Below are 23,726 nucleotides of genomic sequence, written 5' to 3' on the forward strand. Positions count from 1 at the left end.
CAGTAAGGAGCCAGGTACAAGGAAGGCCTGGGGAAGAGTATGGGGTGGGGGCGGGGGCGGAGGACACCAAGCACAAAGGCCCTGAGTCAGGAATGAGCTGGGAATTGGGAAGACTAGAGAGAAGACAGTGGGGGCAGAGTGGGGAGGGGAGAGCATAGGACACAGCTTCAGATTCTGGTTAAAGAAATACAGAGCTAGGAGTTCTCTTATGGCTCAGCAGGTTAAGGGTCCTGTGTTGCTACTGCAGCAGCTTGGGTCAGTTTGATCCCCAGCTCGGGAACTTCCACATGCAGAGCTGGAAGCACATTTGGAGGGGATCTACCTCAACCCCTTTATTTATCATTTTTATGTATTTATTTTAAAATGTTTTAATTGAAGTTTAGCTGATTTACAATATTAGTTTCTGGTGTTCAGCGTCATGATTCAGTATTTTTACAGATTGCACTCCATTAAAAGTTACTACAAGATAATGGCCAGAACACCCTGGGCTATACCCTATGTCTTTGTGGCCTTTCTGTTTTGTACGTGCGTAATTGGCATATAACATGGTGTTACTAACTCCTTTATTTTAAAGACAAGGAGATTGCAGGTCAGAGGTTTAACACCTGTTTATTTTTAAAACCTGCACAAGTAACACATGAGCTTTCATGTTAAAATTTTAAAGAATACAGAAAAAGCAAAAAGCCCCCTTTGGCACAACTCCACCCCCACCCCTCGCCTGTCCCAACCCCTGTCCCATTGTCTTCTCCAGAGGGAACTTTGGTCAGTCAAGAGGACACTGTTCCTGACTTTGGGGTTGGCATATATATTTGGAAATGTATGGCTTTTCCACCAATGAGATTATACTTTTTGGCTTTGGAAACCTTTTCACTTTTGTACATAGGGATGTATTGCATTCTTTTTACCTGCCACATAGTATTTCATGGTTAGATGCACTGTATCATTTAACTTTTCCTCTGTTGGGCTTTTGGGTTGCTCCTGGTTATTAGAAATAGGGCTGTGGCAAGTAACATTGGGCATACCTCTCTGAATACAAATGCAAGGATTTGGGTAAATACCAAGCTGTGGAATTCCTGGGTCCAGGGGTGCTCACAACAGAATTGCAATTGGTGCCACCAAAGTGCTCTCCAATAAAGGATGCATCGAATCACCTTCCCATCCACAGTACATGTGACAGCCTTCTTTTCAGCAACACCACTTCCAATGCTGGGTCTTATTAATCTTTTTTTTTTTTTTTCATCTTTTTAGGGCTGCACCTGGAGCGTATGGAGATTCCCAGGCTGGGGTCAAATCAGAGCTGAGGCTGCTGGCCTACACCACAGCTCATGGCAACCCCGGATCCTTAACTCACTGAGCGAGGCCAGGGATCAGACCCATGTCTTCATGGATCCTAGTTGGGTTTATTAATCGCTGAGCCACGAAGGGAACTCCTTATTAATCTTTATAATTCTTGCCACTCGGGCAGATAGTAATATCTCTTTGTTGTCTTCTGTTATAGTTGTTACAGTAGTTGTTATTTATCTTTTTATTTATTTTAGGCTTCTGTTAATGCTAACAGAAAAGTTGTAAAAATACAGTTCTCATAGTTCCTTCACCCAGCTTCACCTAATGTCAGCATCTTACATAACCATATACAGTAAGTGTATGTGGTTAAGACGCGAACACTGGTACAGTGTTATTAACCAAACTGCAGACTTTATTCAGATGTTACCAATTTTCCCACTCGAGTAGCAGTTGTTTGCAGTTTTGTTTCCCTAATTATTAGAAAGATCAAACATCTTTTCATATTATTTTCGTCCATCTGTGTTTCTTCTGAAAAATGCCGGTTCAAATTCTTTGCCCAGTTTTTCCCCGCTTGGATTGCTCGTCTTTTTTCTAAAGACTTGCAGAGGCGCCTTATTTAAGAACCCTTCCAGGCTCACACAACTAATTAGTGTAGAGAACTCAGGTTTAACCTGATTGCCTGTTTCCACTGCAAACACCCTGACCTCAGTTCCTGACTCTTAGTTGCTTCCTTTCTCCCCTGGTCCATGCTCTGTGGTCCCCAGCTGGGAGACCACATTCTTATCAGCCTCTCTCAGAGCATAGCGGGGCCAGGGCTGCTCATCTGCTCATTTCATTCATCATTGCTGGGCTAATGACATTAGAGACCATCTGAATGGGCCTTTTCTGGACACCAGCTTTCTGGAAAGTCTCATCTCCTTTAGCCCTGAGGCAGGCTACCGAGAACGCTGGCTGCTGAGGCCTAAGAATGTGCCATTTGGCTGATTGTCCCCTCCTTAATTGCTGTCCTGGCAACTGTAAAACCTCCTGCACTGGCAGAACGGAAGCTGCAGAAGGGAGAGCATGTGCATCTTGGGAGCGCTGGGGGCCCCGCAGTTCCCAGAACCCCACCCAGGGCGCTCCGAGCCCCTCTCTGGTCACTCATCCTCCAGCTGCAGCGCACAGCTCAGGAAATTGACAGGAGATGGTGGGCAGGGGTGGACCCTGCCATGGGGCAGGGATGCAAAGGCAGCACCCGTCTTGGCTGCTCTGGTTCCACCCAACCATCGGTTCCTTGAGAAGAGGGGCTGTGCCTTGTTTCTTTGGTTTTCTTCTCCCGCTGGCTCTGCAGTGAGGCTAACCAGAAATTTTGTCATTTGTAGTTACTCTAGATAAGGAAGGAGATGAGATTGAAGACACTGTTGGTCCCTCGTCTGGTCCCAAACATTTGGCCGGAATAGTGGTGTAGCGTGTTGAATGGTGCCCTCTTTCCCAAATATCAAGCCAGAACCTGTGAATGTGATCTCATTTGGAAAAAGTGTCTTTGATGATTGAGAAATGATTAAGAAACTCAAGACAAAGTCATCCTGGGTTAGTGAGATGGTCTCTAAATCTAATGACAAGTGTCCTCATTGGGTAGAGGCAGCAGGGATTGGAGACACACAGAGAAGAGAAGGCCCCGTGAATGTGGAGGCAGAAATTGGAGGAGTTCCCATCGTGGCTCAGTGGTTAACAAATCCCACTGGGAACCATGAGGTTGCAGGTTCAATCTCTGGCCTCACTCAGTGGGTTTAGGATCCGGCATTGCCAAGAGCTGTGGTGTAGGTTGCAGACACAGCTTGGATCCCGTGTTGCTGTGGCTCTGGCGTAGGCCAGCGGCTACAGCTCCGATTAGACCCCTAGCCTGGGAACCTCCATATGCCACAGATGCGGCCTCAGAAAAGACAAAAGAAAAGAAAAGAAATTGGAGTTATTTGGCCACAAGCCAAGGAAGGCCTGGGGTCACCAAGAGCTGGAAGAGGGAAGGAAGCCTTCTCCCTTAGAGCCTTTAGAGGGAGCATGGCCCTGGTGACACCTGAATTTCAGACTTCCATTTTCCAGACCCTGAGGAAATAAGCTTCTGTTGTTTTAAGCTGCCTGGTTTGCTGTAATTTGTCCTAGCAGTCACGGGAAGCTAATACAAGGGGCAGCCAACTAAGTCATTAAAACCCATAATCCTTGAAGGGACCACAGACATCATCTGCCCCGTTGTTGCCTAAATAGGGAATTGAGGACCTGGGAGAGCTGAGATGCCTCTGACCTGCATAAACAAACATCATCGTGTTTTACTTATACATAAAGGGTTTTGTTTTGTTTTGTTTTTTTGTTTTTTATCTTTTTAGGGCCGCACCCGCAGGTGTGGAAGTTCCCAGGCTAGGGGTCGAATCAGAGTTGTAGCTGCTGGCCTATACCACAGCCACAGCAACACCAGTTCCAAGCCAAGTCTGTGACCTATACCACAGCTCACGGCAATGCCCGATCCTTAACCCACTGAGCGAGGCCAGGGATCGAACCTGTGTCCTCATGGATGCTAGCCAGATTTGTTTCTGCTGAGCCACAATGGGAACTCCTATACATAAGGGTTTGTGTGGTAGTATCTCTTAGCCAGCCCCACAGGTGACAGGTGGAGAACAAGGTGCTTGCCCTTCAGCACAAAAAGAAGATGGGAATTTTCTCTGTGGAAAACAGAGGATGGGGTGGGGGGCTCAGAATTTGCATTTCTAACAAGTTCCCAGGTGAGCCTGATGCCGCTGGATCAGGATCACTCCTTGAGAACCCTTGCTCTAAAGCAGTGCTTCTTAACACGGAATCCTCTAGGGATCGTATTATAATTCAGATTCTGACAACCTTTTGTACTGTCTTGACCCTGTTCTCCCCGCTGTCCATCTCCAGCTAAAGTTAATTGGATCAGGGGTTGATCTTGAGTCAAGGGCCCATGGACTCACCAACAGCCAATGATAAAGCTCCAACCACATAGAGTAAATCTAAGCCCAGTTGTCTCCTTCTCTTGAGAATGGGAATGACGTCTGAACAGAGACCATTGCCCACTGGTGGTGATCCTTGGTGATCCTGAGGAACGTGCTGCAGATTGGGGCCAGCACCACAAAAAGCCAAGAGCAAAATGAGTGTGCAAAGGCAGCTGGCTCAGGAGGGGAGGAGAGGAAGCGGATGCAGAGCCTGTGCAGCCTGGAGAGGCAGAGGATGCCTTTGCTTTCTGACAGCTCTCTAATTCCCAATTCCCAGGAGCCCCAACTGGGCTGTTTGCCCTCATGTTCCGAGAAGCCCCGTGTCCTTCCAGTCAGCTCCTCTTTTTGCTTGAGAGACTTTGGACAGGTTCTTGTTCCTTGAAGCCAAAGGGCCTTAATTAATCAGACTGTACCAATCTACACCCTCATCCACTGGCTCCTGATGGTGAAACCTTCTGAGTCAGGAACTACATCCTGTTAATGTTTCTGTCCAGGACCTTGGACAGGGCCCTGCACAGGCGGCACGTGAATCTCTTGACATACGTGCACAGGTATCGGGGAAGATGGAAGCGCATTCCAAGTGAGTGGCAGGTGGAGCAGAGGCATGGAGCTGGGTGAGCATATGTGGAGGGCCACTCACACAGGCTGGCTGGGGCTAAGGAGGCCGCTTGGCTAGTAGGAAAGGCTGATTATGGACAGCGTTAAACACCAGGCAGAGGAGCTGGCATTGGCTTCACAGTAGGGAAGCATCCAGGGTTCTTCAGCCAGAAGGACATGACCAACAATAGTTGTGCTCTTTTTAAAAAATGTTTTTCCTTTTATGGCCACACCTGGAGCATGTGGAAGTTCCCAGGCTAGGGGTCAAACTGGAGCTGCAGCTGCAGGCCTATTCCACAGCCATGGCAACATCCGATCTGAGCCACATCTATGACACACACTGCAGCTTGCGGCCAATGCTAGATCCTTAACCCACTGAGTGAGGCCAGGGATCAAACCCACATCCTCATAGACACTATGTCAGGTTCTTAACCCCCTGAGCCACAACAGAAACTCCCAGTCGTGTTCTTTTTCTTGGCAGGAGCCCTAATGGCTCAGGTAAGAGGTAGCATCTTGAAATATACCTGTGAAAAATGAGAAGAAGAGGGAGTTCCTGTTGTGGCTCAGTGGAAACAAATCTGACTAGTATCCATGAGGACACAGGTTTGATCCCTGGCCTCGCTCAGTGGGCTAAGGATCCAGCGTTGCCATGAGCTGTGGTGTGGGTCACAGACATGGCTCGGATCTGGCATTGCTGTGGTAGTGGCAGCTGCAGCTCCGATTCGACCCCTGGCCTGGGAACCTCCTTATGCCTCGGGTGTGGCCCTAAAAAGACAAAGAAAGAAAGAAAGAAGAAGAAAATGGATCCCAGAAATTTTCCTAGTGTAAAATCAATAGGCAATGGTAGCTGATTAGATACTGTGTGAAGCCCCAGAACAGACAGTATTCTATTGATAAACCAGAATTCCACCCCTAGCCTCACTATTAATGATAGACATTAATGGAAAGAGATGCTGTGTTTCTTCGTGGCATATCAGCAAAGATGCTGCTGAGGGTGTGGTAAAATCATCACTTCTGTGTTTTACAACACACACAGGCTAAATCGACACACGCACGATATGGACAGTAATTTAGCAAAATGTATTATAATCTTTAAAGATTTTCGCACCCCTATTTTCTCAGAAATAAAATTGCAGCTCTTATAGAAATCTCCTAAAACATATAATTTACAGTCAAGGATAGTCTTCAAGGCGCCCTAGGAAACAGCTCAAACATCCAATAAAAAGAATGTGAAATCTATGAAGCTATATTTGCTGTGGAATATTACACAGCCTGTTTCAAATAAAGGTTCAAAGGTTACCTAATACTTAGAGCAAAATACTAAAGTATATATCCATTTTGATTATAACTACGTAAGTTAAACATACAAACAAAAACCAATGAATTGGGGGAAAAATGACTGGAAATATACCAAAAGTTTAATAGTAATTGTGCTTTTTTCCTACTTTTCTGTGCTCTCCACTTTTTCTCCAAAGCACAAATAATGATAAAAAGAAGTCCCTAAGAGTTCCCATTGTAGTTCAGTGTGTTACCAACCCGACTGGTATCCATAAGCATGCAGTTTTGTTTTTTTTTTTTTTTGCTATTTCTTTGGGCCGCCTTCGCGGCCTATGGAGGTTCCCAGGCTAGGGGTCCAATCGGAGCTGTAGCCGCTGGCCTACACCAGAGCCACAGCAACGCGGGATCCAAGCTGCGTCTGCAACCTACACCACAGCTCACGGCAACACCGGATCGTTAACCCACTGAGCAAGGGCAGGGACCGAACCCGCAAACTCTTGGTTCCTAGTCGGATTCATTAACCACTGCACCACGACAGGAACTCCAGCATGCAGTTTTGATCCCTGGCCTCCCTCAGTGGGTTAAGGATCTAGCATTGCTGTGAGCTATGGTGTAGTTCACAGACTTGGCTCAGATCTGGTGTTGCTGTAGCTGTGGGTAGGCCAGCAGCTACAGCTCTGATTCCAGTTCAACCCCTAGCCTGGGAACTTCCATATGCTGCATTATGGCCCTGAAAAGCAAGCAAGCAAAAAAAAAAAAAAAAACAAGTTCCTAAAGTTTTACAAATCAGAACTCCCATTATGGCTTAGCTTTAACAAACCGGACTAATATTCATGAGGACAAGGGTTTGATCCCTGGCCTCACTCAGTAGGTTAAAAATTTGGTGTTGCTATGAGCTGTGGTATATAGGTCGCAGACACAGCTTGGATCTTGCATTGCTGTGGCTGTGGTATAGGCCAGCAGCCACAGCTCTGATTTGACCCCTAGCCTGGGAACTTCCATATGCCGAAGTGAGGCCCTAAAAAAAAAAAAAACAAACAAACAGTAGAGCATTAGGACTTTTTCTGTTCTGCTGTGTCTTTGTCTCGTCTGCTCTGTGAGACATTTAATTCTCAAGCGCAGTGCTGGGCACAGAGGCGGCCTGGGCCAGGGATGTCTGTTGATCAGTGTGTTGAGTTCCTGCAGCTGCTATAACCAATTATCCCAAACTTGGTGGCTTAAAACAACAGACATCCATTCTCTCAAAGTTCTGGAAACTTCAAATCTGAAATCAGTCTTCCAGACCAGAAATCAAGGAGTCTGCTGGCCAGCGCTCCTTCCGGAGGCTCCAGGAGAGAATCTGTTTTTCGCTTCTCCCCGCTGGCTGCCGGCAGACCTTGGCTAGTGGCCTCGGCACTCCCGGTCCACGTCACTTCCGTCTTCTCATTGCCTTCTCCACTTCTGTATATAATCCTCCTCTGCCTCCCTCTTGTAAGGCCCCTTGTGATGACATTTAGGATAATACAAGATAATTTCTCTACCTCAAGATCCTTAATCACATCGGTAAAGTCTTTTTTCTCCTCTTCCATATAAGGTAACGCTCACAGGGTCTAGGGATTAGGATGTGGCTATCTTTGGCGGGGCGGCGAGTGGGGGAAATGACACTATGTAATTTATCACAACCAGCTTTAAGGATTAAGTGAGGTCAATTGAGACCAGACCCACCCTCAGTTCACACTCTTGCGGCTGCAGCAGGGGGTGCCGGGTAGATCACCTGGGCTGTGATGGATGAGGATTCCCAGGAGAGCTGCCTCTTTTGCCCAAGTTCTCTTCATTGTCTGGGTCAGAAACGCAGGCAGTGGCCAGGCTTTGCCCTGGATGGTTTATAAGGGGCTGAGGATTTTGCCCAGAGAGGTTCTCTTCTCTCTGGATTCAAGGGCCTCCTGCCTTTTTTTTTTTTTTTTTTTTTTTTGGCCACACCTGTGACATATGGACGTTCCCAGCCAGGGACTGAATCCGAGCCACAGCTGTAGCAACACAGGATCCTTTAAACCACTGCTTGGGGCCAAGGATCAAACCCAAGCCTCTGCAGCAACCTGAGCCACGGCAGTCAGATTCTTAACCCACTGCACCACAGCAGGAACTTTTATTTTTCAAGGGCTTCCTGCTTTAAGAAAATCAAATATGTGGAGGGAAATTGGGACCTGGTGAAACAAGCCCTGAAAGGTAAGCGTTTGCATTCCAGAAAGGGTCTCCTGTTTACGAAGGGTTCCTGGGTTAGGCTCCAGGTTCTTAGTTGCCTTGGCCTTGTCACTGGCTTGCTGTGTGACCTCGGGCAGTTGGCTTTCCCTGTCCTCAGTTCTGGAGAGTTCTGGGAGGTCTCTGGGAGCTCTGCCAACACCCTCACCTGGACCTCATGTACCATCTTTCTCTTAATCTTTGGTACCATTCAAGTCTTTAAGAGGCTGGGGAAGCTATTTAAAGGCCTTTCTCAGAACAACTCCTCAGAGTTTCAGCAGCCCAAGGTTCTCCCAGCAGAACCTCAGTTTTCCTTTCGGGCTTTTCCTTCCTGGGGTCTCTCTGAGACCTTGTCCCATGATTGTAGGTGGCCTCAGGAGTGAGATGTGAAATCAGTGATGGGCAGGGATTTTCACTGTGCTGTGTGTGGGAAGGAGCATCTGCAGGCCTACAAGGAAGACAGGTACTGGGGGTGGGGGAGGGGCAGGAGGCTCGTATGTGGAGCAATTACCAGAGTGCTGGAGGTCTCGAAACGCAGAATTTGTTATTCGCGATAAGGTCACTTACTCATGGTGACCTGTTTCTATGGCATGGAGCATGGATCCTTCAAGCCCTGGGATGTTTAGTGATGCTGCATTGCGGCTGCTTCATTTCATAAAATATCAAAATACTCTCAGACCCTTCTCCAGGACACCTCTGCATCTTCATAACCAGCTTCTGAGAGTTAACCCCGAGCTCAGTAGTGGCTTCAGAGCTTTGATGATGGCTCATTTATCATAAGTTTCTGGACTATCACCCCTGGCTCTAATTATTCCAAAGTTCCCTAATGGATCCCTCAGGGTGTGAGCCTACCTGCTCTTATCTTACTGATCAGCAGGTGGCAGCACAGGAGCACACAAAGTTCAGGGTTGCAGGAAAAAAGGGCACAAAACCTCCCACGTTTCAGCCTAACTGCAGAGGGATCCCTCTCCCGGCTTTGGGGTGGTGCCCCTGCTCACTGCCAGGCACCCACCCTCACACCACATCCCACTGGGCGTGGCCGGGTATCCTCATCCCGAGGGAAGAGGATGACTCCACCTCTGGGAGCTCAACCCGGGGGAACTGGAAGCTGATTTGGGAAAGATGGTGTTTGGAGGTGTGCCAAGTGCTGTCCCGGAAACTTTGCTCTGGAAACCTGGGCACCATGTAATGATATATCTAGCCCATCATTAGTGCTCAGCATATGTTAGCTGTGTATACACATACCTCACCTCATTTAATCTTTACAACAAACCCACAACGTAAGCCTTTGCATGTGAAAGTTCCCAGGACAGGGATCAAACCTGTGCCACAGCAGCAACCTGAGCCCCTGCAGTGACAATGCTGAATCCTTAACCTCCTGAACCACAACGGAACTCCTGCAGCCCATTTTACAGACAAGGTTACTGAGGCACAGAGGGGTGGTCTCAGTTGTCCAGCATCACACAGCAAATAAAGAGTGATGCTGGGTTTTGAATCCAAGACTTAGTGACTTAAAGTCCAGCTGTGTCCTCCTGTGCTTGCTAAGGAGATGCTTGATACCAGATCACAAACCTTCCTTATCATCTTACACGCACAGTTGCTTCTCAATGAGAATGGAGGGCTGAACCTACTGAGGGCATAGAGCAAAGGAATGAGTAGACCCAGGATTTTCCTGTAAGTTTTGCAGAGGGGAGGGGTGTTGAGGATGGGAGCTGATCCTAGCAGCTGGGCTGGGAAGCAGAAGACCAGAGTTATGTTCTATTTCTGCTTCCCATTGCTGTGTGACATTTGGCAGATTCTGACCCCCTCTGGGCTTTCCTTTCCTTGTCTCTCAAGTCCTTGTTGGTTCTTACTGTCCAGGGAAGCCAGAAGCTCTAGTACCAAACTTCTCCTTAACTAAAAAAATCCTAGGCTGTGACTGTTCAGCTCATGGGGTTCTTACTGGGATGAATGAGGCTACAAAGAAATATACTGGGGGGGCCTGGGCACAGCACAGCCACAGGGACATTCCTGCCCTGCTCCCATCTTAGCTTTCACCTGTCACAGGTTGGGCTCTGCAGTTGCTGAGGGCAAAAGGAGATAAGGAGGAAACAGATGAGGATGGGGGGGCCACCAGACCATCCCTGCCAGCCCAGCCGGCTCCCTGTTAGAGGCCTGTGTCAGGGGAAGATGGACAGGCCCTAGTCCCACTCTCTTGGTGTGTCATCAGCCTCCTCTGGGTGCCGTATGGATGCATGCATGTTTCTACATGCATGTACTGTGTGTCTGTGTGTGTACATGCACACGTGCAGCACCCTGTGTCCCTTTGGCCCTCAGTGGGGACTGCCAGCTCTGGACCCCTCTGACAGGTGACAATTTGGTCCAGCCACCTGGATCTCACCCAGTCCCTGGGACGCGGACTTGGCCAAGAGAGGCAGGTCCTGCAGCTAAAAGAGGATCCTGGCTCTGGGGTCAGGGCCGGAGCGGAGGAGGCTGGGCCATCAAAGAGCAGCCTCAGCCGCAGCCACAGCTGCAGCCCTGCAAGGTTTCTGGAGCCCAGACTTAGCTCCGTACCTGGATGGTTTTGTACTTGCCACAACCCCCTGAGATAGGCAGTGTCGTTCCCCCCATTTTATAGATAAGACGTTCTCTCTTTTTTTTTTTTTTTTTTTTACATCCTTGTAGCTTATTTATTGATGTTCTTTTTTTTTTTTTTTTTTTGTCTTTCGTCTTTTTGTTGTTGTTGTTGCTATTTCTTGGGCCGCTCCTGCGGCATATGGAGGTTCCCAGGCTAGGGGTCCAAGCAGAGCTGTAGCCACCGGCCTACGCCAGAGCCACAGCAACGCGGGATCCGAGCCGCGTCTGCAACCTACACCACAGCTCACGGCAACGCTGGATCGTTAACCCACTGAGCAAGGGCAGGGATCGAACCCGCAACCTCATGGTTCCTAGTCGGATTCGTTAACCACTGCGCCACGACGGGAACTCCGATAAGACGTTCTCTGAATGGTCGCTTCTGTTGGGTGGAACAGTGAGGACAGAGTCGGCCTCATTTCTCCCTGCATCTGTCTGGACGTGGCTGGGGGCTGGGGATGGGGGCTTCCCTCCTCAGACTTCCCCTTGCGAATCCTCTCCTCGGAGGCAGGCGTCAGGCCCGAGCAGGAACTCTGTTCCCGGGTCCTCAGAGCCCCCCCTGACAGCACCGTCCTGGGAGAGAGGAGTTCCCTTGTCCCTCCACCTAGGTGATGAGGGGACCTCGAGGCCTCAGCCCTGTCCAGCCCTCCCCCTCGGGCCTGGCGGAGGAGGTGGCCCACCCTTGGCAGGCCCAGTGACGCAGGTCAGCAGTGGGGAGGCCGCCCTGGTTGGGGATGAGCCAGAGCCTGCGGAGGCCCCTCTGTCCGGGCCAGATGGTTGCTGGCTCCAGTGGGAGGGGCTGCCAACACCTCCAGTCAGTGTCCTGGCCCGGGTTCCTTACTGCTGAGTCCAGCCTGGGCCCTGAGGGGCTGTGTGCCGTGGGGGCTGCACTTTGTCCTCACTGAATGGGGCTTTCTTTGAGATGCCCTTACCTGCATTGCAACCCCATCTGACTGGCTCCCTTCCCCACCCCCACCCCACCCCTCTGCCCAGGGCCCAGCCAGATCCTTCAGAGTCTCATCTCTACACTGACCAAGGCCCTGCAGGACCCAAGGGAGGTGGCCTGGGCAGTGGGGTCTTCCCTCCTGGTGTCCCCTTTTCCTGTGCAATTCAGGCTGGATTCATTCATTCATTCATTCCTCCAACCAGTATAAATCAAGACTCTGCTATGTACCTGGCCTCTTCTCCCCAGATGAACAAGACAAAGTGGTCCCTGCCTTCATAAACCAATGTGACTGTTGGAGACAAAAAAACTAATGAACAGGGTGTAGGGTGACACATCTGAGGCTGGGGGCTGCTTTAGGAAAGGTCATCAGGGAAGGCTTCCCTGAGGAGGAGGCGTTTGAACTGGGGCTGGAAAAACAAGAAACCAGCCAGACCCAGTTCTGGGGGTGGGAGGACGGAAAGCTCCAGGTAGGGGACCCAGCGTGTGGGGAAGCCCTGCGTGGGGAAGATGTGTGTGATGGGGCTGGTGTGTGCTTGCTGGTGGTGTCAGGACAGGAAGGCTGGGCGTGGAGGAGAGAAGGCGACATCAGGGCCAGAACTCAAAGGCTCATAGGAAGTGGATTTGATTCTGAAAGGCTTTCTCGAAGGGGAGTGATATAAAGAGTTAAAATTCATAGTGCTTTCCCAACACGCCTGGTGTCTCTTGTCTTACATAAGTCGACACTGTCAAACCTCCCCAAATGCCCCCAGCAGGTCCCATTAGTATCCCATTCTACAGGTGAGGAAACGCATTCAGAGGTTAAGTCGTCAGTGACGAACTACAGGTCATTGGTGGAGCTGGAATTTCCGGTAGGATCCTGGGTCTAGAACTCTAACCCCTGTACCACACTGCCCCCGGGGTAAGATTCCCTCGCCTCCCATACAGCCTCCGGTGAAAGACTGTCCCCCTGCCCCAGGCTTGTTTGCTTTGCTTAAGCAACATATAAGCATACCATAAGGCTTAAGAAACTGGGGGGTCCTCCAGAGGGTCGTCTTGTCCATGCCACTGCCTCCAGACGGACATGGTATTAAAATTCTCATTTTGAAGAGGAGACTACTGAGGCACAAAGCAGTTAAGAGACTGGTCCAGAGCCAGTGAAGGAAGCCTGGGAACTCGAGCCATGTTCTCTTGAATTCTTCTGCTCCAGCCCCAACCTCTCCATCCCCACTTTGAGACAATTCTCAAGTTGTTTCTTGTCTGCTCTCCTTCCCCTACCCTTCCCCCAGCTGGACAGCAGCCTCCCTCTGTGCCCTCCACAGAGTGGTGTACACAGCAGGTGCATACTTGATGTCTTTGGATGCAAGCAGGCACACACTGAGCATGGTGTTTCTGTCCAGGACGCCTAGAGCAGGGCTGCTTAGCAGGAAGGGTGGATGTGAACTGATGCTTGACGGCTGCCTAGGAATGTTTCGGTGAGCCCAGGAGCTGGGCTGGGGTGTTTCTGTCTGGGATGGGACGGATAGCTCAGCCCGAGGCAACAGCATGTGCAGCGAGAGAGGGTGAGGACATGGCATGGTCATGGAATGGAAAGGGTTCAGCTGGATCTCAGCATGAGGAAAAGAGGGGCAATGAGGCTGGGGCAGGGCCAGTGAGGATGGGGCCTGTCCCTGCATGGACTTATTCTGTGGTTGCTGCTTTCTTACTGTCTTAACAAAGAGGCTCCATTGGGTAGATACGGAATATCTTTAATGCCCCGATTTCGTGCAGCCATGTGTGGCTTTGCTCTGCATTAGTCTAGAGGCACCTGTTCAAGGGGCCCTGGTTCACAAGGGAGCCTGGGTTGATATGCTTTTCTTTACCTTCAAGCCCTTCCTCTTGTGGAGCCCCATCCAGGGCAGGCTGGCATCGTGGGCCTGGGCCTGGCTGTGGCCCGGGTCCGAGGGCAGCGACACCCGTGGTGACAGTGGTATCAGCATGGCCATTGGCATCAGCGGTACCAGGTCCTCAGAGGCCCCAGGGGGGACACGGGGCAGCTCATCAGGGTCCAGGTTGGCATCGCTCCAGCCCTCGGAGCTGTCACTGTGGCTGTGTGAACTGGTGGCTTCATCCTCAGATATGGTGATGATCTTAACCGTGTCCTCCCTGAGGTTGCTGTGTAGGCCCCCTGCCAGGTGGTCGGTGGCCACCTCAAATTCACTGGCTCCACATCCTCCTGCTGCATCCTCCTGCTTCCTCTCAGAGCCAACTGAAGGGGCACCACAGAGCCCTGGTACAGGCTGGGCAGGGGTCTTGGCTCTGCCCTGGCCAGTCCAAAAGAGAGTGAGCTCTTGGCGGCAGGCAGCCACAGCCAGGCTGGTGAGCAGGGTGCTGGACACCAGGTAGAGCAGGGCAGGCTGGCCCATCTGCATGAGGGCCATGGCAACAAAGGTGACCAGCAAGCCCACAGCATAGGCCGCGGTGCAGGCCATGAAGTAGACCTGCCCTGAATGGGTTTGCACGTCAAAGCGGTGACAGTAGGCCACCAGGAAGCCGGGGACCACAATGTCACCAAAGCCAAGGATGGAAAAGGGCTGGTCACACAGGGTCAAGGCCGAGAAACTCAGCCGGGGCACCTTGAGCACCATGGGCAGCCTCTCGTGGCTCAAGGAGTCCGCTGGGCCCGAGGCTACCTCCACCATGATGCTCTCGCCGGTCCTGGTGAGAAGGGGAGTGACAAAGACAAAGAAGACATCAAAAGCCAGCAGGGCCAGTAGGAAGGAGGCGCAGCTCTTGAGGGTGGGCAGGCGGACCCGCCGCAGGACGAAAAGGCAATAGGCCACGCCCAGCATGTCTTGCAGGAGCCACGCCCAGCGGTCCTCATTGCGGTAAGCCACCCAGAGGATGGTCACCACCAGGCACAGGCCGGCCAGCAGCAGCAGGGGCAACTGCAGGCAGGCCCGGCGGCCGGGCAGGAGCCACTGGTATTGCTGCAGGGGCAGGTGGTGCACCACGGGGGCCAGGCAGCCGTAGAGGCCGGTGCCGGCGCCGAGGGCGAAGATGGCGATCATGACGTAGACAAAGCAGTCGTAGAAGAAGTAGAGCAACAGCATGATGGAGCAGGACGTGGTGACCACGGCCCCTGTCATGGCCAACGTGAAGTCCACCGGTGCATCCTCGTCTTCTTCCTCGTGCCCGCGCTGGGCGGCCACTGATCCCTGTGGATGGTGACCGCCAGGCCCCCCTCCGCCTCGGGCTCGGCGCCGCTGCAGCCGGTCAGCCTCGGTCAGGCCGGCCCAGTAGCCGCCCGCGGCCACGGTGCCTACAGCCAGGATGAAGATGACCACCATGTTGTAGTCAAGGCTGGGCTCTGGGGGTGCGTACAGGGCCACGCGGACCCCGGCGCCGCCGTGGGTGTGGCTGAGGATGTCAAGCATGTCGGCGTAGCGGAGCACGGCTACCGGGATGGTGAGGTCCGGCAGGGGCTTGTGGGGGTCCTGGGACGCCGGGGTGGTGTCTGAGCACTGTTGGCCGTTGACCCGGCTCACGATGAGCAGCCCGTGGGCACCCTGGCCCTGAGCCAGCCAGCCTTTGGCGTAGAAGCTGCAGTTGCCCCTCATGACCATGGCGGTGGTGCGGCGGAGCGGCCGCTGGCTGGGGGAGCCGGGATGGACCTGGTGGGAGAGGTCCTCGCCTGGGCACCAGGGGGTCCCGGTGCCGTCGTGCAGGGGCAGGAGTGGGGCGTGGTGCAGGTCCCGGGGCAAGGTGATGTAGTCGGAGCGGAAGAGGACACAGTAGTTCTTGCTCCAGTTCTCTGACACCACGTGGATCACACCGTACTCGCCCTGGGCCACAGTGCTGGCCAGGAGGAGGAGGAGGAAACCCAGGCACGCCATCCTCCTCAGGCACCTACCGCTGCTTCCCAGTCCCTGCATGGCAGCTGCTCACAGCCCAGTACCCCCTCCCAGGGGGCTGGGTGTGGCGCTCTGTCACAGAGCAGCTTTGCCTCCTGTCCAGGAAACCAGGGCCACACCTACCTGTCACAAAGCTGTGCAGCCTCTCAGGACCCTGTCCCCCACCCCTTCCTCCGGGGGGAGCGGTCATCTGGATCCCCACTCTCTGACCAGCTCCTGGTGGAACTGGACCGGGTAATTTGAGACAAGAGCTGGGAGGATGGGGTCGGGGGATCCCAGGCAGGGCTCTGGAGCAGTCTTGCCCCTTTACACACTGCGCAACCCCGGGCAGATGCCTCTCTTCTCTGTGCCTGTTTCTTTAGAAGAAGTAAACTAAAGAAGTGAGGACATTAGACCAGAGAGTTTCAAAGACCCCTGGGAGCCCTAATCTCAGTGACATTGTGCACTCTTATTGCGCTTTCATTAGGTGCCAGGCACTTTACCTGTACTCACAGCACCCCTGCAAAGAGTTATTACTATACCCATCCAGCCGGGGGCCACGAATGGTGCTTGTTCCTGTCTTTTTAGGGCCACCCCACGGCATATGGAAGTTCCCAAGTTAGGGGTTGAATCAGAGCTATAGCTGCTGGCCTGTACCACAGCCACAGCAACACAGCATCTGAACTGCATCTTGACCTACACCACAGCCCATGGCAACGCCGGATCCTTAACCCACTAAGCAAGGCCAGGGATCGAACCTGTCTTCCTCATGAATACGAGCTGGGTCCATTACTGCTGAGCCACCACGGGAACTCCGTGTGAGCTGTCCCTAAAATCCATGCCCCTTTGTGCAGGCATGTGCCCACAGTTTCATTCCCAGACTCCCTTGGATTGAGGAATGGCCACATAGCCATTTCTCACTGCTGCAATTGAGCGGAGATGGTGTGAGTCCCTCAGGGACCTGGACAGACTGCGGTGCTCTGTCCCCTTCAGTCTGTGGCATCTCTTCCCCTTTCTCACAAGTCAGCCATGGTCAGGCCATTGGCTGTGGAGAGGAGGATGTCCTAAGGAATGGGGAGAAAGGGAATGAAAGAACCAGGTCCCTGATGTCTGCATGGAGCTGTGGCAAGGGGGTGTCACTGGGCACTGTTAGATACATTATCTTCTTTAAGCCACTGGCTTATTGTGGGTCCCTTTGTTACAGCAGCTTAACTGTACTGAATACCCCCACTTCATGGATGAGTAAACCGAGGCTCAAAGAAGCCCACCCTATAGGCTCCAGCCCCAGCCACATTTCCCAGATCCAGCTCTTACACAGGACACATCCCTTAGGTCTTGCCCTGTCCTAGAACCTGCCTGGGGATGCCTGGCTCTCTATTTGATTTCTGATCTCTCATTTCTGCCCCCAGGCCTCACCATGCTGCTGTCTTATCTGTCAGGCTGTACCTCCACCTGGTAGCTCCTGTTGATAGCTTCCCCCCCCCCCCCCCCGCCACCTCCAGGAGAGATAGCTCCCATTCTTCAGTCTTACTTTCTTCATAGCACTTATCTCAGCCTTAGGCTTCTGTGTAGCTGTGTGTTTCTGTGTTCATTTTCTGTCTTCTGTAGCATCAACTCCACGAGGACAGGGACCTTATCTCTTCTACCCACGGCTCTCCAATTCTGGAATGGAAAGTGATGTTTAGGAAATATGTGTAGGATGCATGAGTGAGTGACCCTGTTTTACAGTAGAAAAGGACTGAGGTGCAGGGCAGTGAAGGGACTTTTGCAAGGTGACATGTGAGCGGGAGTGATGAGATTCCAACCCAGGCTGTTGGGTGGTGGAGCCTCTGGCTGAGCCTGCTCTGCTCCGTGGGTGTGCCCAGGGCACTCTGCAGTCAGCCTGCTTATCCCAGAAAAGTGGTACTAGGTGGCAGACGGGTTTATTGAAAAAGTCAGTGAAAGTCGGGAATCATCATTAAAAACTCACCAACCTACTTCACACCTTGTATTAGTTCCTTGGGCTGCCTTCCATAAATGATCACAAACTGGGTGGCTTAAAAGAGCAGAAGTTGGAGTTCCCGTCGTGGCTCAGTAGAAACGAATCTGACTAGTATCCATGAGGACACAGGTTTGATCCCTGGCCTTGCTCAGTGGGTTAAGGATCTGGCGTTGTGGTGAGCTATGGTGTAAGTCACAGCTGCGGCTTGGATCCTGTGTTGCTGTGGCTGTGGCAGAGGCTGGCAGCTACAGCTCCGAATGGACCCCTAGCCTGGGAACTTCCATATGCCATGGATGCAGCCCTACAGTGACGAAAAAAAAAAAAAAAAAAAAAAGGCAGAAGTTTATTAGCCCACAGTCTGGAAGTTAGACATCCACTAAGGGCTGAATGTTTGTGGCTCCCCCAAATTCGTACGTTGAAGCCCGAGTCCCCAACATGATGGGAGGTGGAGGTAAAGCTTTTGGGAAGCAATTATGTCATGAGGGCGGAGCCTCATAACGAGATTAGGAGATTAGTGTTCCTATAAGAAGAGACACAGGAGATAATCTCGTTCTCCACCACATGGGGACACGGCAAGAAGGCAGCTGTCTGCACCCCAGGAAGAGAGCCCTCCCCAAGACCTGAATCTGCCAGCAGCTTGATCTCACCCTTGATCTTGACTTCCCAGCTTCCAGAACTGTGAGAAAGAAATGCTTGTTGTCTAAGCCACCCAGCCCATGGTATTTGTTGCGGCAGTCCAGACTAAGAGTCCCAAATCAAGGTGCCAGCAGAGCCGTGCTCCCTCGGAGTCTCTGGGTAAACCCCTTCCTTACCGATTCCGTTTGTGAGAATGATCTTTGCATTCCTCGGTTGCAGCCACATCACTCCAGTTCCTGCCTCTGCTGTCACATAGCATTCTCCCGTGTATCTCTGCGTCTTTTGTTTTCTTAAAAGGATGCCAGTCATGTTGGTTTAGGGCCCATCCTAATGATCTCATCTTATTTGTATCTGCAAAGGCCCATGTTCCAAATAAGGTCACATTTACAGGTACCAGGGCTTAGAACTCCGACATCACTTGAAGGAACACAATTTGAGCCATAAAACCCATTTTAACTTCCAATGAGTAAGCCTATAGCCACGAACTGTTGAAACTAAGGTCTCTCCTTGGATTACGGGTCCATCCTTGTAGTTCCGAGTCGGCTTCCTTGTGAAATCTACACAGATGAGACGCCAGCTTTGGATTCTTTGAGGTGGAGGCGAGCTTAAGGGACCCCACCAAGTTATTGAGGAGTGGGGCCGTGTAGACGCTGACAATCTCCTCCCACCCAGTGGTTTAATTTGTCTCACCCACACCTGATTTGACAGCTAATAAATATTTTGCATGACTCAGATTGTGTCTTTCAAAGCATTCAACTGCGTTTTCAGAAGAAATAACATCGCTGTTTATTTGTGCATTTCTGTGTCATCCATGAATATAATATTTAATTAGATTACAAACAGTAATCACAACGACAAGTTAACCGTCAGAAATACTTCAGCCAAAGGACAACAGCCTGGTGAGTGGATCTCCAGTCCATGGGGGAAGGGTGGCAGGCAGGGGAGGGGGCTGCCAGCTGTGTCTTTGGTGAGCTCCCTCTGTAGAGGAAGGACCACTGTGTTTGTCAGCGGCCATGAGGGACAGGACACTCGGCTTATGTAGTACTTATGAGAGTGTAGCCATGTCTAGACTGGGTGTACTCTGTGCATCTGAGCACCCAGAGGCTGGGTGCAGCAGGGCTGTGATCATAAAACCCTCTCTGGCCCCCCAGCTATTGATGTTCAGCCGAGACTGGTCCCATCCTCCGCATAGGGAGGCTTGGGTCTTTTAAAAAAAAAACCAAAGACTAAGGCATCTATTGGGGTGGCCATTATAAAAAAATAAAACTGGAGGTCCCGTTGTGGCTCAGTGGTTAACGAACCCAACTAGTATCCACGAGGCCGCGGGTTTGATCCCTGGCCTCGCTTAGGCATGAGCTGTGGTGTAGGCTGCAGACGAGGCTCAGATCCGTGTGGCTGTGGCTGTGGCTGTGGCCGGCGGCTACAGCTTGGATTTGACCCCTCGCTGGGGAACATCCAATATGCTTCAGGTGCGGCCCTAAAAAGGCAAAAAAATAAATAAAAATAAAAGTGCTAAGAAGGGGTTTTGGTGCAGAGGTGGAGAAATGGGGATGCTCACACGTTGCTGGTGGGAAAGTTGCCCATCGTACAGCCGCTGTGGAAAACGGTGGTTCCTTGATGAGTCAGAGAGTTTCCACATGACCCAGCAATTCCACTCGTGGCACACAGACCAAAGGATGGAAAACAGGTGCTCAAACAGAAACCTGTATGTGAAGGTCTGCGGCAGCTCTTCTTCACGGCAACTGGAAATTGATGAACCCAAATGTCCTTCGACAGGTGAATGGATAAAGGAAGCGTGGTGTGCCCTGCAATGGTGTGTCATTCAGCCCCATGAAGGAAGGAAGGTCCGACGCAGGCTACAATGTGGATGAACCTTGAAAACATTAAGCGACTAAAAGAAGCCACACGCAGAAAGACAACTAGTACATGATTCTACTTTTATGAAATATCCAGAAGAGGCAAATCGTAGAGTCAGAAAGCAGGTTGGTGGTGGCCGGAGCCTGGGGAAAGGAGAAAATGGGGAGTGACTGCCTAATGAGTCTGGGGTTTCTTAGGGTGATGAAGAAGTTCTGCCACTTGGATTGTGGTGATGGCTGCACAACAGTGTGAGTGTATTTAATATGCTGAATTGTACACTTTAACATGGTTGAAATGGTAAATTCTATGTTGTGTGTATTTTTTTTTGCTTTATTATTATTATTATTATTATTATTTTGCTTTTCAGGGCCGCAGGTGCAGCATATGGAAACTCCCAGGCTAGGGGTTGAATCAGAGCTGCAGCTGCGGGCCTGCTCCACAGCCATAGCAATGCCAGATCTGAGCTGCATCTGCCACCTGCATCACAGCTCACTGCAAGGCCAGATTCTTAACCCACTGAAGGGAGGCCAGGGATCAAACCCGTGTCCTCATGGATCCTAGTTGGGTTTGTTAACCACTGAGCTACAATGGGAACACCTCACAACTTTTAAAAGAACAGAACAAGGACCAACTCCAGTCCCCTCCAGGGACACTACTGTGCTCAGGCCAAGTCTCGTAATTCTTCTGGATCCCATCAGACCAGCACTGTCCTGGTGGGGGGGGGTTCAGAAACATGGGCCCCCAAAGAGAGCCTGCTCCTTCCTCCCCCACCCCAGCTCCTGGTGGCCTGGGCTCAAATAATTCTCTGGAGTCTCATTTCCTCTGAGGCTCTTCCTGGGACCCGGCTCACAGAAGGCTTTGGATGTCTGTCTGCTCCTTCTTAGATACCCCCAACCCCCCTTAGCCCCTGGCCCCCAGCTCTGGAATTTCTCTCTGTAGCTGCTTGGAGCCCTGGCAGCGCCCTGCAGGATGCCCTGGTAGGTGCAGTCATATGAGTGGCCAATGTCCACTCCCCAGGCTGTACTTCTGCTCCAAGACTCTGTAGCCCCCACCCTTCCCCAAACTCCCAATTGCACCCCTTTTCTTGAGGGGTGCATCTCCCATTCTCTCCCCACTGCCCCCTTAGCTGTGGCCTGGGCTCTCAGGATTGCTGCCCAGGGCAGGCCAGGGGCAATGTCTCTGCTTTCCATTGAGGACCTAGGTGGCACTTGGAACATAACCTTTATCCACTCAGGGCAGAGAGGATGGCAGGCCCTGGGAAGCATGTCTCAACCCAGTGGGGCTTCTCAGGAAGGTGGGGAGGGTGCCCAGCTCACCTGGACCGTTCACTGCCCTTGCTTCCTGGCCCAGCACTGTCCTTGTTGCATGTTCCAGAGATGGTACAGACGCTGAGAAGAGACTGGACCATCCTGGGCTCCCTCCCCGCCACAACCCCAGTAATGAAGGCAAGAGAGGTAGGAGCAGAATGGCCAGTCCCACCTCTACACCCCCTCACCAGGAGCCCTTAGAGGGGCAGAAGGAGTGGGTGGCAGTTTGATGGCCAATGGTGGTCCCTGGAGTTATGTCCAAATAATGATGACATTGGTGTTTCTGATACACTGAGGGCTCTGAAAACTATACTTGATCCAGGCCTCTCTTGACTCTGAACCTTCCCAGAAGGTTCTGCAAGTGTTGGCGGGCTTTAAAAGGTGGGGAATAGGTGATGCTCTGAAATGGAGCAGGGACAGGGCTGGGGATGCTGGGAGGCTGGCAGCCTATGGCCGTGTGGAGGCTGGGCTGGGTTCAGGGAGTGAGTCACCTGAGGCCCATGCTTTGCAAGAGCCAACTCCTCCTGCGTCGTTTCATCAATGAACCCTGGGCACCCCAAAATTGGAGAAACCGAAGAATTTCCTTAGGAAGGGGATTGGAAGGGGCAGTGGGGCAGGGAGGGGACCTCTGCAGGGAAGTCCTCTCCGTAGCTATTAAATGCTGTGAGGCGGAGTGAGGCTGACCTGGGTTCACATCCAGCCAGGCCACAGCTGGGTGCTCCCGGTCATGTCTCTTAACCTCTCTGGGCATCACTTTCCCCGTCTGTAATATGGGGTAACAGCACCTGCCACATAGGGTGGTATGAAAAGAAGATCAGTATGTGAGGGGCTAAGCATCCAGGGCTCCCATGTACGCTCAGTGATGCTACTGCTGACAGTGAAATGCAGGAAGCACCCTCTTAGGACCAAGGGTGGGCAGGTTAACCTGAAGTCAGGGTGCTGGATGAGATGAACCTGAGAGACCCCTGAGCTGGAGGCCAGTGGCACCCTCACATGGGCTGGGCAGGACGTGGGTGGGTGTAGGGAGACTCACAGAAGCTTCTGGTGACCTGGGCTGTACTGTTTGCAGTTACGCATCATTTTTAAGGAATGGAGGGATGCAGGATGTTGAGAAGGTGGGGAAGGGGGTGCTGGAAATACAGAACCCTTACTGCTCCTGCCCAGCTGGGCTCAGCAATCAGATACTGGCTGGGCCACCTGTGGGCCAGTCCCATCTTTACCCAGTCCTCGTCCCTAACCAGACAGTCTGAAACCCTGAGTTCTCCTCACTGTCCCCTCCCACCAGAGCCACGTTATCAGTCCTGGCCTCCCCAAACCGGAGCCCAATGACTCTAGTCAACTGCTGGGGTGGAAAGAGACCTGGATTTGAAGTCAGAGACCTCTGATCTCAGGGGAGTCACTAACCTTCAGTTTTCTCCACTGTACAATGGGCTGGTTCCATTCCTACTTCCATGAATGCGATAAAGGATTTCGTGCATTGCTTTGCAACCTACAGATGCCCACAATTAATTATTATCTGGATTCCCAAACCTCCCTCCCTCCTTGATCTGCACCCCTTGCCCCAAGTTTGGGTCCCATCCTGGGCCCCATCAACAGCAGAGGGACGAGGAGGCCTGGAGGGGAAGCTGAGGACCCCCAAACAAGGGCTATGCTGTCACCTTCAGAGAGGTAGGGAGTCTGTACTGAAAACCCACACCCCACCGGGTGGTTTTTCCGCCATGGGCTGTCTGTGCCCATGAGGGAGGGTCCCGAGGAGCAAAGAGCTCAGGTGGGGGGAGTTGCAGGGAATTGCAGCCCCTGGGTGTGGCCCGAAGAAAAATTTTTCCCAGCTTAAGAGAGGGGTCTGTCCCACAGTGACCCCCACCCCACAGCTGCCTAGCCCTTCCCAGCTGCAGGATGGTGACATGTGTATCTATTGGCCCATCACACTCCCACAGCCCCAAGGGACCTCCCTTCCCACTCACCCACTAGCTAAAGCTCAGGGCAGAAGGGCCTCAAGAACCCCACTGGGAGCCCAGGCTTGGAGCTGGTGAAGGGTTACGCTCGCTTCTGTGGGAGGGACCATGGTTCTTGGCAGCCCCACTGGTACCCCAGCAGCCCCTCTGCCCTAACAGTCTCTGGACACCAGGAATCCCAAGGTCCCCCCCCCGCCAGGGGCCTCCAGCAGCTTCTGTGGTG

General features: G+C 52.0%; 1 protein-coding gene across 1 annotated transcript; it reads right to left on the minus strand.

Moving 5' to 3' along the window:
- Nucleotides 1–13,622: 13,622 nt before the first annotated feature.
- On the minus strand, nt 13,623–23,284 carry SPPL2C (signal peptide peptidase like 2C). The gene is made up of 4 exons (XM_084984171.1): nt 22,953–23,284; nt 19,943–20,126; nt 18,561–18,735; nt 13,623–17,429 (listed from the first exon to the last, which is right to left on the minus strand). The coding sequence occupies exon 4, from the start codon at nt 15,807–15,809 to the stop codon at nt 13,722–13,724; it is 2,088 nt and encodes a 695-aa protein (XP_084840297.1). The 5' UTR covers nt 15,810–17,429; nt 18,561–18,735; nt 19,943–20,126; nt 22,953–23,284; the 3' UTR covers nt 13,623–13,721.
- Nucleotides 23,285–23,726: the final 442 nt, after the last annotated feature.

The sequence above is a fragment of the Sus scrofa genome, chromosome 12, assembly GCF_054392235.1.
Source record: "Sus scrofa isolate SSC_HxYL_T2T_F1_AM1 chromosome 12, Sscrofa_HxYL_maternal_Yorkshire_Landrace_v2.0, whole genome shotgun sequence".
Taxonomy (NCBI): Eukaryota; Metazoa; Chordata; class Mammalia; order Artiodactyla; family Suidae; genus Sus; species Sus scrofa.

Bases quoted from the DNA above. Each gene is read 5' to 3' on its own strand.
- SPPL2C (XM_084984171.1), bottom strand. From the start codon at position 15,809: ATGCAGGGACTGGGAAGCAGCGGTAGGTGCCTGAGGAGGATGGCGTGC.